Genomic DNA, 19,386 nt, shown 5'->3' with positions numbered 1-19,386 from the left:
ATGAACCATTTTGCTTTTGCCTTAAATTAATTTATTTCTCACACCCTTGTGTTTCCTTACGCATTCTCCCTCCGACTGAGAGAGCCAAGAAAAGATTCAGACTTTGCCATATTTTTAATTGCAGTTAATTACCGAAATGCTGAAAGCCTTTGTATGCAGTAAAGCCGACAAACCTGGAATGGTAAGTTCCTTAAATTAAGAACAAAATGCTATTACAGCAGCCTGAACACTAGTTCATTTTGTGTTCTGGTTGCATCACTAAATTTATTGCTGTGATAATACAAGAAATGATGAATGACATATTTGGCTGAATTTAAGCACAACCAAGGGAATTCGCTCCAGAGCAGAAACAATGACAGAACTGTGAGTGAACTGATTCTGCAGATGTGCTCTGACTACACTTGACTGTTCTTCTCAAATTACCTAAAATCAGGCTTCAAAAATTCAAACAAATGACGTTCTCTTCTTCTGCCCAAGTGACAGAATATTTTAAATCGTTTTGCAGAACTTGACAGCTTGACTTCTGTACTGTTCTAAATGCAATACAATGAGAGTGTGTATACACATATGAGTATCTTAAGCGAGATGCAGAATGAACTCTGCCTCTCCCATTCCAGGGCTCAGAGTCCAAGGAAGAAGCACAACATTTATTGTTAATGGCAGAAGTGCTTCTCTTTTCAACACACTCAGAAATAACCACTGTTTTACATCACCACCTGAGCTCCATGGTGCTCTCATTTATATCAGAACACGTCTGGGGAACTCATTACAAATCAGTGGATTTTCACCTGAATCTGAAACCGGGACAAAGCCTTTAGGACCATATAATCCCTCTTTCTATTGTTTTCCATACTCCTTGATGCTTGGAATGGGATTCTTCTGATCAAGAGAAGAGATCTTCAGTATGATATAAAGAGAAAAATTCGTTTGCTTTGCAACTTCTTTTCTTGTTGACTCTCACTTACTGTCTTTTGTGCCATACAGCATAGGTTTGATCACTGAGCAAAGAAAGAGGAATTTGTTATGAGTTGTAACAGTGCTACTGCAAACATGACTGCAGCAGATTAAGACATATTCCTGACAAACAGGAGTGATGTAAACCTTTAAGACAGATTCAAATGCAGGAATGGATCAAAGGAGATAGAACTACTGCTGGCGTAAGGAGTTATCGCAAATCTATGGCACCCAAATTATCAACCTGCAGCAAGAGCAGAACCAAAGTGCTCCAAACTCTCAGCTTCACACGCATGAGAACCTCCTGTGTGAGCTAAAAAGATTAGCACAAGCTACACATTCCTGTGATATGCCTTGGAGGAGAGTTTGCAGCCTACCCCATGCATACTTCTCATTTTGCCTAATAACTGAAATGAAAAGCAGACAAATTTGCATTACTGCTTTACCTAAAAGAAATTAAATGTACAGCAAAGACTGAAGAGAAGTGGCGATGGGAACGGTTTCTTTTCAAGCAGCTCCTGAAAACAGAGAAGATCTCTGTGTGCATACATGACAATACTTCAGTATTTCATTCGCCTTTTATCACTCCCACTCCAGCTACTAGCCCATAGCACCATCTTCCTAAAAGTATCTTTATAATTCACAAGTTTGGCCTCTGCTCTGGGTCCTCCAAAGGAGATTTTCTGCTCTACTCACTGGAAAACACTCTCAGAGATTTTCCATCACCATCCTCAGCTTAGCCGATGGTTTCCCACTGCTCATGGAACCACCTGGGAAACCCCCGGGGACTCACAGCCCGTTCAGTCTAACGGAGATCTCACCTACTGTGGGCCGAGTTAAAGCCAACTTTAGGGTGGCCACCTCGACTTTTTATTTTGTCTTTGTCACCGAAGACACAAGATCTGTTTTGGGACTGGTTGGTCAGAAGAACAGCACAGAAAGAGAGTTTGCTATCTGCTGTTTGTCTCTCTTAAGGAAAAACAGGAAAAAAGACAAAGAAAGAGCAGAAGAAATTGGGGCAGAAAAGCCCAAGCCCACAAACCTTTGCACTTCTACAAGAACATAAGAGAAAAACATATATCCATGCCTTGCAGCACGTACTCACGCAAGCACGTGCGCCCATCGGCGTGCAGCCTGTGTCCTGCCTGACAGTGGCAGTGGAAGGAGCCGTGGGTGTTGATGCAGCCCTGCTGGCAGCCTCCATTCACCTCTGCACACTCATCTACATCTGTAGGAGGAAAAGAGATGGCTGAAATTACCAAACAGTTGCAGTGGAAACATAGCCTGGTTCTCCTGGAGAAGCACGTAGCTTGGACGTAATGCAATCATGATGCTCCAACTGTGCTGGGGTTTTTTTGTTTGTTTATTTTGTAGCCACACTGTAAACAGAGCAAAGAAAATCGAAATTTTACAGTATTTTTCAAAGTGCCCACAGGCACCATCTCTGTAGTCTCTACTTCTGAAGCTCTTGCTAATTAGAGTGATCTGTGACACTGATGTTGCCCTGGGGGCAAGAGAAAAGTCCAGGGAGAGAATGGCAGAAATCAAACACATCTGGGCATGAGGGTACCACTGGTCAAACATTTGGCTTTGCAAAATTTTGCTGTAAAAAGGTTTCTTTAAGCACTGGGGCCTTAATTCTATGGAAGGTCTTCTTGAGGGTACAAGCACATACAAATGACATGGCAAAGAGACACGTGAGAGCAGAGCTCATGCTCCCAATCAATGAGAGCTTTGGCATTACACAGAAATGGATTTTGTGCCATATTTTCTGTGACTCCTGTCCCTTGGGCTTTGGCCAAGTGGGGCAGCTGTGCTGGATGCGTCATCTCCCATCTCCTTGTGACCCCCAGATCCTCACCGTTAGGGCAGCACAAGAAGCTGAAACGTCCCTGGATCCGTGCTGAACAACAATTAAAACACTGCTGTGTTCCCAGCATTACTCTCATCCTGAATCCAGAACACAGCACTGTTCCAGCTACTAGAAAGATAATTAATCCAACTGAAACCAGGACAATCAGCTTGAGAAAGCTGCTGTAACAGTTTGTCTGAGAATGAAGACAATGGTCTTCATCCACAAGACTGAATTTTCAAAAGCATTGCATAAACAGTTTCTGTATATTTTCTGCAACGTTAGACCACTGCAAATAGCATTTGATTGGCATGTTGATACCATTACCTTAAAAACTGACACGGAAATCATCGGAAATAAGGGGCAGTTGTCCATTCCGTGACAAAGGTTGACCTGGTAGATGCTTATCTTGGGTCTGTCTGTCCCTTCCTTACAGTCCCCTGGGACAACAGCTCCACATCCCTGCGCCTCACCCAGGGCTGATGCTGGTGCCAAGTCATGCTGACCGCTGAAGATGCCCTCCTGTTGCTAAACCCAAAGCTCCCTAAAGTCCCTTCTGCACTCTATATGTATCCCCTGCTGTGACATTTATTTATTTACTAAAGACTCACACCGACTTAACAGCCCTTTCGATCGACGTTCTGAAACCACCTGAAAGGATTCACTCATCCCAACAGTCATGGATGAGGACAGCGGGATAGAAAGAAAGAGTGGCTACGAGGGGTGGGTGTCTCCTAATCACTGCTGCAGGGAAGGGGATGGCTGCAGAGCCAGGAATGAGGAGCGGAGAGGAGCATAGAAACCAGAGCACAAGGGGGGGATCTTCCCCCCTGGTATTGCACTCGAGGAGCATGGGGTCTGGCTTTCACATTTTTGCTGTCGGTGTATCTGCTTTGCATTTGGCTTTGATGGTTTACATTTTGTTATGCTTTTATGTTTATTCCATTCTAGAAAATCTAATCAAACTTAAATGAAAAAAGGAAGTTTTAAAGATGACTTGGAAACGCACCACATCCTGGTCCTAAGGAAATGCGTTCATAAAGTTAAATTTTAATATTTCACATGTGAATTTCACTCGCCGAAAATGAAGTCCTGGTGTTGACTAGCATTAAAATTCAGACCATTTGCTAATGTGTGCCACTTTGTAATCCTTCTGCTATATTTGTTCTTTTATTAGACTGTATACTACGTACATTTCCTACTGCCTGAAGACATCTGGAGTACTTTAAAACAAAGCAAAACAGAAGTTTCCTTTTTTTTTTAATGTAAACTGTAAACAGAAAATGTTATTCATCTTGTTGAATGTTGTGCAGTTAAGAAACGCTCTGCCAAAAAATCCCAGGATGGAATCAAAACCGAGAAACTATTTGTCTGGAGTATCAAAGAAATAAAATACACAAAAAGACTCAGAGAAATACAAGAAGGAAGAGGATGAGCTGTATAGTTCCTCGCATCCCAGTATTTATACCTCCATTAACTTGGTTACTACGAGCTTCAATATATTACCTTTATAGGCTACAATCAGCTGCGGAGTTCCTCTATACACCAAACACAGCTTTACATTAGGACATCAGTGCTTACAAAGGAGGAAAAATAGCCAAGATAATAAACACGAGCCATTACATTTAGGCCCATCTGTTAGTCTCTCGGCAAATTTTGGTGCATGGATTTCCAGCGGAGCACTGGGACCTCTGCAACCTTCTGCAAACCCCAAATGTCCCAAAACATCAGCATCCCCCTGCGTGGCCAGACCCTTCCATCCACCTAGAGGCAGAAAAGCCTCTCTGGGGCTTTCTCTGGGAGATCAGCATGGCAAGGATTAAACACTGAAAGATCCTTCCACATGCTGAGGATATAATCAAGAAAAATGCAACGAGGAGCAGCCTTCAGTGCCTCCTACATTTCTGGGACAGGAAACAACTCTGCCCCCCGTGACAGAAGAAAAATGCCTTCGTTATGTTTTCTAGGAAGCAGGCTGAAAAGCAGACACTGATCTAAATGCTTGAGCTGAATTGAGGGTTTTACAGGTGTAACATATTTGGCACTTTTATATTAAAATAGCGACACGTGTAAAGGACATACACACCGGGGAAGCAACAGCTTACATTGCCAGAAGCATATGAGTAGTGTATGACAAGCAGCCATTTCTTTTTCTGCACGGAAATAACTTTAGAAATCTAAAATTATGAAGTCAGTCCACACAGGATTACGGGAGATTGCATCTGTTCAACTCTATTATATAATTAAATTTGGATTCATTTCTACCACGGATCAAACTACGTGCTGAACTGCCTACAGTTACAGTGGAGGATGCTTCTCCAAATAACCTGAATTTCAAGCCACTTTTGAGTTCTTATTTCCAGCTGCCCTGTGATGAAAGCAGCTGCACTTCCACAAGATAGAGGCAGAGCCATCCATTGAGACAAGTGGGGCAACAGGTTGAGACTGAGGAGCAAAATGGGAAATGTGTGCTGTCCCTCTATACTTCTGAATGGGGGCTTTGCTAATTTTCAGGGAAGTCTGCCCCCAGCTGCTTTGGCAACAGGCTGATTTCCCTGCCAAATACCCATTTAAACACAATTTTTAATTGCATTACGAACAATTTAAAGCCGTGTGATCGCCTGTTTGGAATTCAAGGTCATCACATCAGCAGCTTTTGTACTCAGCCTGCAGGATTGTTTTTGTACTGCTACTTAAAATCTTTAGGAACAGCTATGATCAATCAGTTCCTTAAAAATAAACAGAGAGCAGTGCCAGACGCAGATAATTAGTGGACCTCCAATTTTGTTTTTATAAAGAAGAAAACAACAAAACAACAAGGTGTTTCCACATCAATTTCCTGCCAACAAACAGCTTCACTTTTTACACTAAGAAACGTAAACAATGTGCAAAGCTAAAGTCCAAAAAAGAAGAAGAAAATGAGTTCTGATGGCAGAAGGACCAAGCACTGGAGCATCCTCTCCACTCTCCTGACCCTCCTGCTCCTTTCTGCACTGCACAGTGGGTTTCCATTCACAGTGCCCTAGGCTGCACATGGGGCAGGGTCAGGCTGCACCTCATGCCATCCCAAGTCCTCTTTGCTTTTAAATCCCCTTTTTTTCCCCGAGGGGGAACTACTCCCACAGTCAGTGCACCCCTTCTCTCTCACAACACTACAGTCACACCCCTCTTTCTCTGCTGTAGTTACACACATAGAGTTGAGCTGTGGTGCAGGATGGCCACTATGCCAGATCTCAAAGTGCTTGCAGAAATACTGAAAATTCCTCCCGCTGAGGGACTGAAACCACCACACACCAAAGGCTTCCACAGAAGCACAACTACACCCTTGTTCCCAGATGCTCAAGAGACGCTGCATGCTACTGGAATGAATGACACGTGCACATCATCGTTTTCCATTCACCACAACCCACCAGAAGGGATGCAAGCAAGGGAAGCAGGGAGACACAAAACCCTGCTTCCATCTACCTGGAGAATTGCTTATGCCAATAGTTTTGAATTTATGAAGTTAGACTCTAATTAGAAACAATTACAGTAACAGCTTACAAAATTTGTGTCCAGAGAGAGGAGGAAAGATTTGATCTTTGCAGCATCACCTTAGAGTTTAGTAAAGTGGGAGCTCTGTGGGTCCAAATATGGTACAGAGAGGATTCAGTGCAGCGGGGAGAGAGAAGCAGGGAAGGAAAGATTGGATCTTAGGTAAAGAAGCACAATGAGAAACACAAAGGGGCTACATTTAACATTACCACAAGTGCACGAACTGCTTAACCCGGGCATTTGTCTGGGATGAAGGTAACAAAAATCCTGCTGCACACTCGGTTGTCCTGACTCACTCACCCAGCCTCTCAGCTTGCTGAAGTGCTGCTCCTTTAGTGGACCTGCCATGAAAGCTCCCTCCTCGTTTGCTACTTAACGTGGTTTTTCAAATCAACAGAAACGTGTGGCAAAGCTTCCTCTTCTGTTATTTGTGACCAGTCTGGTTAATGGATTCCAAGGGATGTCGAAACCTCACTCAAGTCATGAAGTGAAAACATCAAACGGCCTTTCCCCGCTAGTTTACAAAGTGGATTTTATACATTATTTTCACCTTTCTGAGTTAAGTAATTTATGTAATTAAGAGACGGGAAGGAAACAGGCTTGATAGCCAGCGGTGTATAAGCTGATCCCAAAAGTCAGAAATTAATTCTGCGGAAACGAAACATAAAGTAAGAACCACTCTCGCTGTCAGTAGATAATTTTATGACAGATTCAGCTCCCAGCTCCCTTTAAATCACACAGTCTCCCCTCACGTCCTGTGCTTGGAAATGCCTGCAATTTGACAGCCAGTGTGAATCCATTCACAAATGTACTTACTATGAAGCGTGACATGATTTGCTCTTCAAGCAGAAGTTTTTAAAATGATCTCCCCTGCTTTACGGCCATTAAAGGGGTTTCGAGGTTTGAAAGTTTGATTCAAGGAGTTTGGGACCTCCTGGCGCTAGAAAAATATTTGTCCAATTTTTCCACTTTGAAGGCTGTTTGGCATTAGCATTGACTCTAGGAATAAAAGACAACAGGTTTTAAGTCTACAGTTCAACAAGAAAAGGCAGACTTCCTGCTAATTTGAATTAAAAACCTATTTCTGTTTCATCGAATCAAACTGAGCTGCAAAGAGAGCAATTTTGGATAGATTTTACATCGCAAAGTCTTCCACGAACTTTCTTTTATACTTCACCAAAAATGCCATAAACACCCAACAAGCTCTTTTGAGTGGTCCACTGGAAACTGCTGTTAAAACACCTCCGTGAAACAGCTTTCAGCAGAGATAAATGTGCTCCTGTAGAGTTAGCTGGGTCATTTCAAACTGCTACCGCTCCCAGGCTTTTATTTTTGCTCCTCAGGTATTTGTCTCTGCCCTTTTCTGGCCCCTCCAATGGATTATATGAGCATCCATTGTCTGCTTCACTTCAAAGTCAGCCAGGTTAGCTCAAATCACTGCTGAAGCTTACTTAAATTTCAGTAAGTCACAGGTGTCCGAGGCAAGCTCACTACAACAAAATTAATTAATGGAATAGCTTGAGCAAGTCATACTGAAAGGAGCATGTCAAGTCTGATAAGGGATTGGTTAAAAGGGATGGTTAAGAGATTCTTTACCCGATTTAGTCGCTGAGAACCAATTGCACACTGAATGAGGACCCTTGTTAGCGCAGTGAGTTTTGCACAGCATTTCTTCTTTGCCTGGGATTAAGCACAAAGCAGCTTCAACCAGCACCTATTTCGGCAGGGCTACCCAATTAGCCATGCACAGAAATGAGCTTTCCAAGTTGTCTAATTATTTACCTTCGTCTGAATATCAGCGGCATGAAAGACAGAAAGAAAGACAGAAAGAAAGCTTTTTGTAGAAGGTGCACTGACTCCCAGTCTGTCACCTTTCCTTGGACCTCACTGGTGATTCGGTCACCTCATAGAGGGGAATTTTCTACCCTGCAATTGATATCTTGCCCTACATTTCAGATGTTTTTCCTCCTAGCTTCTGTGACTTCAAGCTGTGACTAGGTCGGCTTTCCCCTCTTATTGCCCTGGTTTATCAGTCTTTAGTCTGAGAACACCAAAGGACACGGGGAAATACTTAATGAAAGTCACCTATGGGATGCTGTCTGTGTTAAGTAATACCTACTTATGCTCAAGTTTGAAGGCAGATGCTTTTCTTGATGACAGTTTTCAAGGAGGGAATAGGAAAGAGTCATCTCTAAGGCATGGATTTCTCAGGGAGGAGTGTGGGGCAGAGCTCCTTCTGGAGCACTCAAGAGAAGACATCTAGAGCACTGATGGATGGGTAATTCACCTGATCAAGACCTGCACTAAATTTCTTGATCTGTTACTGGCCTTATTGGACAATAAACGCACGAATAAACTGCTGTGAGATGTCATGCAACCCTACCAGTGGGGTCCATGGCTGATTTGAAAGAATGGCATTTGATTTGACAAAGATTCTGGTAATTCGAATTCATTTGGGGGCCTGGTGGTTTTGTTGGTGGTTGCTGTTTGTTTGTTAATATGTTCTTTCACGTAAAGACTGACACAATGCAACCACTGAACACAGTGACTTGTTCCTCACCTATCCTGGGTCCCACCATCTCCGTTCACTCCTCGGGTGTCCATGAACAGCAGATTTCTTGGGCAGAGGGATGTGAAGACAAAATGGCCAATAGCTGCACTGCTGATTCCTGCTTAATTTCAATGCCTGACACGCCAGTCTCTCCCGAGATATTTAGCAGTGGTTTAACTCAATAAACAGTCAAGAGCCCTTCATCCACAACCCTATATGCAAACCATATGTTGCAGCTGAAAACTCTGAAGATTATAATTAGAACTGCCCATTCAATTTAAGCAAGGTCAGGAATGAAAACTATTTCAAATTCAATAAACAGGCCATTTGAAAGCATAGATGCTGTGGAGGACAAGCTTAACAACTTAATTGACAGGTAAAGTTTCATTTCTAATCCTCATTTTGATATCGTCTATAGCCTCAGGAGTCAAAACACATCACTGCTCAGTCCTCAAAATATGCAGAGAAAATGAAAATGTCAGCTGAATGAAAAAAAAGGAGAAGCATCTGTTTGATAGCTGTGTAAGCCTGCGATATGTAAACTGCTTTGGAGTCAAGCAGCCCTAATTAGAGTTTCAAGGCATTCCTCATTAAATGTATGCACACAGACATCTATATGTGAGCTTTAAGGAACTACGGGGGTCAGATCATTTGAAAGAAAGTCAGGGTATAGAATTAAAGAGCATGAGAATTTTCACAGACAGCCCTCAGACAACACTGTGACGCTTGCATTTAGCAGCGAATAAATACTTTCCATCTTCTTTTTACAATGCAAATCTGCACATTTCTCTGCGCTATTTTCTTTTTTAAATGAAAAAGAAGAACGATCCATTTCTGAATCTCAGATCAGCACACACATCACAGAGAAGTACAGCCAAGAGGGAAGACTGATAGGGTTACCGGCCTCCATGCTGGGTTACGCTAATAGATATTTTGGCAGCCGTACCCACTGGATGACTCCATTTCTCATCAATATGAAACCCACGTAGATGGACGTAGGCTTGCAGTGACAAACTGCTGCCAGGGTAAGCGGCCGACCACATGAAGTAACGAGGGAGCTCAATCTGAAAAGCAGCAAACCAGGCAAGCACGTAACTTACGACCTTAAAAAATATTTACGTACTGAAGAAAACAGCCTCGTTAATTTCACTCGGTGTTCCCTGGAGAAAAGGAATGAATGTAGTGGTTGTAAACAGTGAATCTGGAAGAGGACTTTTCGCCTGTGCACTGCACCAGTGTGGGCTGAACACAGCAATTAAACACTTAGGTAACTTTGGCTTAAGAAAGAGGCTTTGAGATCACTAGCATCAGCAGGTACGCCTCAATGCTACCGCAAGAGTTTGTGACGTGAGGCATAACAGCAGCAGGACACTTTGTTATGGGACTGCGTCATGCCATCAATTTTTAAAGACCACTCCTCAGCACAATTCAGTTAGGCCACGCTGGGAGGGTGGCAAAGGAGGAAAGGATACCCATGAGGAGATGCACTAATTAGCAGCAGCAGGATGCAGCCAGATTTCTTGTGCAGGCTCGAATCAGAGAGGTACTAAGGAGGTTTGCGTGCTGGACCATCAGCATTTTCTCTCAGCAGGACATGACACCAAAGAAAACAGTTATTGGAATAAAAAGGGAGAAATGACTGATGAGATGAGAACATCTCTTTTTTGCTGTTGGTAGTAGCAACATTAGTGCACACTTGCTGCGCTCAGTGTCTTCACTACAGTAGGACACAGAGAAATGTCTTTTCCACGGTAGGTAAAATATGCAAGAAAAAGGATGGTCGTGCAAATACCTTCATAATCTGGTGTTTCCTGCTCACTGTGCATGCACTGTGCTCATCTGAAACACGAATGCTACTTGTGACAAAAGTCCTGCGTGGGTTGGGATGCAGCTTTCTGCCATCACCTGGGTAGCCTCATCTTGCCGACTGACAGGCACGTAAGCCAATCCTGGTGATAATTGGTTGGGGTGGAGCAGCTGCCAGTCAGGTTTGTTTCGTTCAACACATGAAATGCTTGCAATGCCGTCAGTGTTTGAAGATGGGGAGGGAAACAACACAATACTGAGCTGACCGTATCTCATCCCCCAGCTGGGACCACAGTATTTTCCACTCCATTACTGAAAATCCAGCTCACCGAAATTGCTCTACAGCCATTCGTTCATTTGATGCCTCCTCAAAATGCTCCCACGAGCGTCGATTCCCCACTAGAGCTATCGTAACTCCAGACTGAACTTCTAAAACATAAACTGTCAGCAAGGAAAAGACAATATATTACACAGATTCTCTTCCTGACAGTATATGACACAGATTTTCTTCCTTCCATACAACATATTTTAGTCGTGACTGCAGAGATTCATCCATAAGAACAGGTGAAGAGGGATCAAACATCCCAAACCACTCCTCCACTGACACTGAATCCCTTTTGGGACAGGAACAGTTACCAAGGTAGTCAGGTGGGCCTTTCAGAGATCCGGTATGCACCAAGAGCAGGTATATTTCAAGCTGGCCTTCTAATAAATCCCAGATAAAACCCTCAGGTACTCATGTAACTGAAGTTTGAGTAATCCAATGCGATGTTGATCACGCTACTGATCTTTTAATAAGGACGTGCAGCCTTCCCAGCAGTTGCTATCTTGTTGACAGTCACATCTGGATCGTTTCCTCCGGGCCAGTGCTTTGAACAGAGAGGCTGACAGATTTCTGCCTTAGACTTTATCACAAATTGTTTTAAAGTTGTTGGGTTTTTTGTTTTTTTTTTTTTTTTGCAGAACGTATTAGGCAGCTCATAAAATCCAGGGGCATTTCAATAAAAAGTGGGATTTCTGTTATTGTCCCCATTAAAGATGGCATTAAACGCTTCTAAGGAGGAATATAAACAGCGCTGGGGAGCTGTACTTCTACATTTCTCTGTATCTGCTGTTCGCCGCTGTTTACACAGCCTGCAGGCAAAGCTATAGAGAATGCAATAGTTACCCCGCACAATGCTCTCCACTGAAAGGCAAATGTGCACATTTTTCCTTTTATAATTTCCATTTAAAGTACGAATTGAAGGTTTCTAAGCCGTGCCTCTCTCCACAAGAGTAATTCAGGAGCAATTTACATTTTCGATGTGCTCGAAACGAACACCAAGATGACTCATGTGCTGTTTATAAGATGCTTATATTTGCTGGTAAATACCTTGCTACAAACAAGCTATAATTTAAGTATTCAAAACTCTTAGTTCAGCATAAAATTACTAACTGTAATTTCAGAGACCATGAACAGGGCTTCAATTTCAGGCTTGCAAAACTCTTCCTACACAATGGTTCTTGAAAGTATGAGTGTATGTTCTTCTCTGACAGCGGCAATCATTGTATCTCCGTAATTGCAGAAAAGATTACCTCGCTTTTAATTCACATTAGTCAGCTGCAACAATACCGTGTTTCTTTCCTTTCCTTTAAAATAAACTAATTATTGTCAATCAGCCCAGTGGAACGTTAACGCGCTCCGTAACCTGCCTTTCAGAGGTAGTCATAAATACTAAAAACTAGCTAATATAAACTAATCAGAGCCCGAGAAAAGTCTCAAAACATATTTGCACTGCAGTCTATCATTCTTGTCATATTATTTCTAAATACTTTATTTGTCTGAACAATAATAGTCCTGTCATATACTGTGCTTTTCATCTAACTATTCAAAGCTCTTTGCATCCGTTAATTAAACCAGATGAAATCCCTGACTCGTGTCGTAAATACTACAGTACTTCCCAACCTTCAATCTTTCCATTGCTTAAAGAGGACTGGCAAAGCTTTGTGCATCAGATTGCCGTTGCATGCAGAGAAACCGTGAGGGCAACGTCTGCCATCCTCCCAGCACTTCATACAACTGCTCCTTCCCAAAGATAGCGGCAAGTTATGGTTCCAGCTCGTGTCTCCTCCCAGCTGATAGAGCCCACAGCCAGCTGCGAGACACGATGAGCTTTCAAGTGCCATACGGACCTGAGCAGCAGAGCTGGGACTCTGAGTTTGTTGTTACCTGGGAGGCCTGTGCCGCTGAGAACAATTTTTCCCTTTCAGTCCGTGTCAGAACAGTGATCAATAATTCATCTGATAGCTGACACATAGAACAAGGTGCCAGTTTTCTGTGCTTTATGAATAATACCACGCTTTTTAAAAATCATGCTGTTTCGGAACCCAGCAGAAGATGTGCTGTAGGAAACATACTACATATCAATATATAATGCATATATGCGTATGTGCGCGTGTAGAACTACACAAGACTCAAAGCAATCCTGACAAGATTTTAAAATTAAACTGCTTGTTGCCCATTTGCTTCATGCAAATAGCGTATTGAAATGCTGCAACTGAATTAAACATTCGAAGAGAAAAATCAGGAAAGCAAGAAAAATCCTCCATGGAAAAGAAGAGAGCGGGACCTGGGTTCCAGCCTGCCCAGGGAGATGTGCAGGACTCCTGCACTGCAGCTGTGGAGTCCCTTGTTAGGGCATTGCTCTTGACTCTGTTTGCACCCAACTGGTTAGTGTGAAACTTCTGCTTAAAAAGCAACTGAAACCTCTCTGTGCATGTCCTTGGCTCCAGCTGATAAGCACATGTACCTGGGGTAAAGGAGTTCACTCTTCAGTGGCTGTATTCATTTTGGAGGGAGCTGGCATAACTGCTAGCTCACCTACCCTGAGGGATGCGGGATGGGAGAAGCTGTGATTTCACTCAGCCTTCTTTGTTCCATGAATAAGAGAAGAGAAGGGAGACAACTGCGATAGCCAGGCGTGAATCAGGAAAAATGTAAACCAGTGCGATTAAAATTCAAGAACGAATCGATTATCAGAGCACCAGGTTCTCTTCTTGGCTAAAAGTGCCATACTATTACTCAAGACATAGGCTGGAAATCTCTGGTCCTGTCTGCCCCGCTTGGTTCGAGCACTGTGTTCGTCCCCCAGCCTCCCCAGTGGAAGAGAAGCAGGTCAGAGCTGAAACGACGGTGATTCTGCTGACTTTAGTACATGATACATTTTAATAAGATGGAAAGGGTTTGCGCGTCCACAGCAAGTAATTGAGCGGATTAGGTTTGGAGGGGCACGCAGAATGAGAGGGCAGTGACCAAACCAACCTGCAGCACTCGCTCCGTGCTGTCAGCCTTCAATTAACAACCCAAAATTCAGCTCGGGTTTCTGCCTGCCTTGGGCTCGCCATTAATCAGGATTCAGGTAATTCACTTCAAAAGTCCAATAACCTATAATTAATGCCACCTTTACTACGAATCTGTTGTAATTTTTCCTACTTATTTCTGAGTACATTTTTTTTTTTTGCTGTAACACTGTCACAAAGAGACAAATGCAGAAAGATGACACTATTTGCCTAGGAGAGAGCAACAGCTCCTAGCATCTATCGATCCTGGCTGGCTCCTAATGCAGCACGGGAGTGCACAAGAAAGGACAGCTGAATGACCTCCAGCATTCATTCCTCCTGAAGAAGCAGAGGCAAATGCTTAAAACAGAGTAGCGTCAATTTCCAAAAGAATTACTTATGAATTGGGCATTAAGTGGGCATAGTCTTTAAGTCACAGATAATTAGATAACTGCGGTACAATTGCTACGGCTTAGCTTTATTTCCATATCTCAGGACAAAATCTTGAAATAGAGATAGATAAAGAGGGTTGGATGGCTTTGGCACACCGAGGAGTGCCCTCACTGGATTACTCTGAGATTTGGGTTCAAGCTGAGTGGCACTTGTTGGATGTGTAATCAAGTCTGGTCTGTATTTCTTCTTGTAAATTATCATTTCTTCTCCATGCTCTCCTTTGATTGAAGCATTTCTAGAAATAATTAAATTTGTGCCACTGCACATCATAGCGTTGTGAGTCCATGAACTTTCTGAAATAACACACTGGACCCCTCCCATGGACTGCATTCTCTTCTTCCATTAAAATAAAAACATAAATAAGAATAAAAAGGAAAGAACTTCTTGGCATTGCTCTGCAGGTACATGGTACTGTGTCCTTCAGTTTCTTCACAGGACGCAGCAGAAGCGTGGTGCATTGATTTGATGGGCAGGGAAACCAGTCCAAACACAGAATTAGTGCGCTTATTCTCTTTGGCAAAAACGCAGTATTTGACAAGAATAAGTTATGAGCAAAATCTCAAGCTTTAAAGATCAAATAAATGCTGAGGCCGTCCTAATAAACACTTTCTTTAACAAATCCTTCAGTATTCCTTTTACTCAAGCTATTAACTTTTCCGTGGAAGCAGTGTTTAGAGAGCTCCCATCAGACAAGAAATCAGGATAAATCATTGACACCAACAACTATTATATTACTTGGATAAACAGCAGTGGCACTGCAAAGTCACACACGTCCTCTGAAGGCGGCCGCTCCCTGAGCCTCTCCAGCAAAGGTCAGGGATCTGCCCAGGCTCCAGAGCTGGGCTCAGCCCCCAGGGACACCCAGAGACTGGGCTGCACTGATTGCAATATTGCTCTGATCAGTAAAATAAAAGCTCCTTTTCATCAACAGCTAATCATAGGACTTCGTTCACCTGCCTTGACAGATGAGAACACAATAATATAAATAAGAAATGACGTTTTACCAAAGAAGGTTAACACAAGGTCACAACCTTTTTCGTTTGACTTCTGTAGCTTACTCATGTGTGAAAACATGCTTTGGTAGCTCTAGCCCCAGCATGCTTTACAGATCTGAGCTTGTGCTGATAGCTGAGCTAAAAAATGGTATTAATGTTTGGAAAATAACATTTTTGCTTTTTTTGTGATGCCTGAGTAAAAGTGTTTCACGTTGGTATATGCTATCAATTGAGAATACCTATATGTATCACAGAATATCATGGTAGAAGATAGGGTTACTTCTGCCCAAGAAACAAGGAACTATTGCACAAAGATGGAGCCGATTTCTGCGTACACACACACATTTTTCCTCCCTTACTCAGACCAAGCTACAGCTTTCACAGCAAATTCCCTCACTGACATCAACCAGGCTGCCCCTAGGAGTACTGAATGCTGCCACAGATGCACTGGACACAGAATAAGGTTGTCAGCCATGTACTAATAGATGTGAAATATTAATTTATTGTAAGATGCAGAGATTTAAATCCAAATCCTCTTTCATCATTAATTTCAGCAGGCCGTGTGAAGAGCGAGAGGCAAGCATGAGCTTTATGTCAAAATCCGTAATGCCTATGTGACTATCTGCCAAAAAATATTTCTCTGTCAAATAAGAAAACTTAAGTTCTGTCCATAAAGACTGGAGATTAAAGGTGCATTACAACATGTAGTTAATTAGTCTTGAAAGGCTAATCAGCTCGCCACTTTGGTTGGCATTTCCACATAGATGCACATGCCTTCATCTTACTGCAACTACCTATTGATGCAAGCAGCCCTCACTGTAATAACACTTCACATACAACATAATTCTAAATCACATATCCTTCCATAAGAGACCACAACCAGTGAGAAACGTTCCTTACAAGTGCTGGAAGGATGACAGCATGGGGTGCCCTGGGTTGTGTGACACCAACCCCTTTCCCACGTGGCTCTTACAGCAAGAGCCACCCCAAGGCAAGGTTTGCTGAATCCTGACTGCAGTCACCTAATTTTTTAAGGATGATCTTGCTTATTTACACTGTTGTCTTGCAGATATTCATGTAGCCTTGTGTCTTGTGGACACCTTTGGTGCCACAGAAGGTAGAGATGCTAAGCATCTCAGCTCCTATTAACTGTCCGCTGTCAGATTCGGCTCTTGGGTCTCCTACCACAGCTGACAAAAAGCAGCTAGTATTGACTAATCAGCAGTACAATTCATTATGTTGCCAGATTAGTGAATTTTTATTCACTATTCTCCTCCTCGACATTAAACAGCTACAAATAGCTAACAACAGTATTTTTTTTTTTAGTAGTAATTTCCTGACAACATCCTTCCTTTCTGTCAAATGGATGCTCTATTTTGTTTCTGAAAAACAGGATCAATCTTTGCACTAATAATGACCTACTGAATAAAACCCACACCACTTCCATGTGCTTTTATAACAATACACCTTGTTTGTACTCCGGCTGACAAAAAAACCCACACTCTGTAGCAATTGATCATTTCAGTTACCAGTGGAAAAAAAACCAACCATGAGACAGATAATGGGAGCAGAACAATAGAGCGCAGCCATTTAATGCTACAGTTTAGACTAAGAGCTGACGTAAAGCACAGCGAAGCTATAAAGAAAGAAGGTGACTATCCAGAATGGCTATCAGCCTGATTCCCCCCAAGAACCGTTGCGTCGATATAGCACCAAGTCCTGAGAGATCAGCACCTTCAAGCAGCACATGCAGTACTTTTGGGAGCTCATGTTTCCCTAAGTCACTTACATTGCAAAATCTGATGGCTACAAGTTTGCTGAAGGTGCCTCGCTGCAAGTATAGCCACACGCTCGTTATTACCAGCACCACTAAAGTTCAGGAGTAATTAGCATCACCACTGCATTCCCCTTGATCTGTGCTCGAGCAGTTTCAGCTTAATGCACATTTCCGTTTTTGTGAGAAGATTTCAAACAGAGGCTTCAGAATGGCTAACAGTACTTTCTTCTCCCATTCCTATGTAGCACAAGAATCAAGGCTCTCTAGCTCTGAATTTTTAAAGAATGTCATAATAACAGAATTTGAAGCCTATTTTAAGAAGAGCAGATTTGCATAGAGGAACACTAATAGAACTGACACAAAACCGTGTTAACAGAAGCAGTGCTCTCGCATGCTGAACAACTAGGATTACAAGGGGTAGGACCCCTGCTTTTGAAAATACACTTTTTGGTAAGCATTTAAGCAGATGTGCAGTCAGCAAGTAGTGATCAATGAACAGGCCCATACACTGGCTCACAGGAGCATCATCACTCGGCCACCAAAAGGGGCAAGGGAAGACCGAGCTGAAGCAGCAGGGATCTGGGAATCATGCGTAGCATTTCTAGCTTCAGCCTTCGAGAGGACAAAAGGAAAGCACCAAGAACCGTAAAGAAAAACTATGATAATAAAGTACTACATAATTAATTCATAAAATAATAATAAAATGAGCAGCTACATTTTATTTACATTGTCAAGCTCGATATCAAGTGATGGCTTACCTTGGAATACGTTTCCACAGTCTTCTCAGGGAAAGAAAAGGAGTGCAGGTGGATAAGTATAAAGTTAAGATAAAGAGTGTGATCACAGGTAAGGAACATATTGCTTTGCAACAAACCCTAAGAAAGATGTTGAAGGACAGTGGTAAAATGAAATCATGGAAGAAAGGAATTTGTGAGATATTATGCATCAGGAAAAGTCAGAGGAGATGGCTTCCTGTAAAAAGATAACACGGCTCATGAAAATATATCTAACATCTCTCCTCTTGAGAAAATCAGAAAACTTCCACTCTATACTGCAGCACTGAAACACAATTGGGGGTGTGATCCCAGCACACAGCCAGGGCCCAGATCATATAGCAGCAAATGTTCATCACTCACATTAGAGGAGAATTCAAGAAGGAAGAGGGTCTGCTCTCGTCTCCAATACAGTACATCCTGGCTACTTTACACCCAGATCTCTGTTACTCTTTGCATCTGATGATGCAAATATATTTATTATAAATTTATAATATATATATATATAAAGTGATTGTAGATAAATATAAAATGATTGTAGACTGACTATAGTTTAACAGATCCAATGGGCTTTTTTATATCCATTCCATGTTTACCAATGTGGCTTTAATGAATTTTTGCTGGACATCTTAAGTGTTCTAACATAAGCTTATGTGATGTTTAAATTTTACAGAAAGTCAAACCTTTGCATAAGAACAAATTTTACCCCCTAATGCAGAAACTGGACTCCTATTTCCCTCAGGAAGAAGACAAATGGGTTTATGTAGCATGTGATTTTAAATCCTTTTTTATTCTGTTAATCTCTAGCTGTGGAATTGTGACTGAAATGCAAAAATGTATATGTATTTTCTGATAAGACCCGTTTTGTTTTAGAGACATGAAACGCCATAAAACACATACACTTTCTTCAGGTTTTTAAATTGATGATGGGAATTCCATAATCAGAACATGGCACAACCAATCCAGGTTAAGCGATAACCATTTTTCAAAAGGAAAAAAAACCACAACCCTTTGAAGTGTTCTTAGAGTTATATCCTTATAATCCAGACATGAGAAGATCGCTGTTCTTAACAGCTCTGAATGCACGCTCTTCGGCTGGCTCCAGATAAAAGCTAGCACTTCTATTTCTTTTCCAATGTCTTCTCTGATTCCCTGCTAGCAGCAAGGCACAGAACAGCACATTACCTCCGCACGATTTCCCATCTTCCCCCAGTTTCTGGCCAGCTGGGCATTTGCAGTGGTAGCTGCCGATGGTGTTACAGCACTGGTCCTGACAGCCTCCGTTCTCAGTGCTGCACTCATTTACATCTGCCAGTAAAAATATTGGGTGGTCAGTGAAAGGCAGGCTTTGACCAGATTCTGTACGCTTATTT

At 42.3% G+C, this 19,386-nt stretch overlaps 1 protein-coding gene across 9 annotated transcripts in view; it reads right to left on the bottom strand.

Moving 5' to 3' along the window:
* LOC110398154 (multiple epidermal growth factor-like domains protein 6) overlaps positions 1 to 19,386 on the bottom strand; it is a 189,206-nt gene that overhangs the window by 55,381 nt on the left and 114,439 nt on the right. For 6 of the 9 annotated variants that reach the window (XR_002438213.1, XM_021395540.1, XM_021395545.1 and 3 more), the window contains 2 exons: positions 19,199 to 19,321; positions 2,060 to 2,182 (listed from right to left, as the gene is read on the bottom strand). Coding sequence is in view for 8 of the 9 variants with exons in the window: in XM_021395540.1 (XP_021251215.1) it covers positions 2,060 to 2,182; positions 19,199 to 19,321 (246 nt within the window). In the remaining variant the exon portion in view is untranslated. Of the gene's footprint in view, positions 1 to 2,055; positions 2,183 to 7,156; positions 7,291 to 19,198; positions 19,322 to 19,386 lie in introns of those variants that run through there. The other 3 variants (XM_021395547.1, XM_021395543.1, XM_021395544.1) reach the window with 3 other exon arrangements.

The sequence above is a fragment of the Numida meleagris genome, chromosome 4, assembly GCF_002078875.1.
Source record: "Numida meleagris isolate 19003 breed g44 Domestic line chromosome 4, NumMel1.0, whole genome shotgun sequence".
Classification (NCBI taxonomy): domain Eukaryota; kingdom Metazoa; phylum Chordata; class Aves; order Galliformes; family Numididae; genus Numida; species Numida meleagris.
Note: the sequence above shows the minus strand (reverse complement) of the source record. Positions and strands in the feature narration are given on the sequence as shown.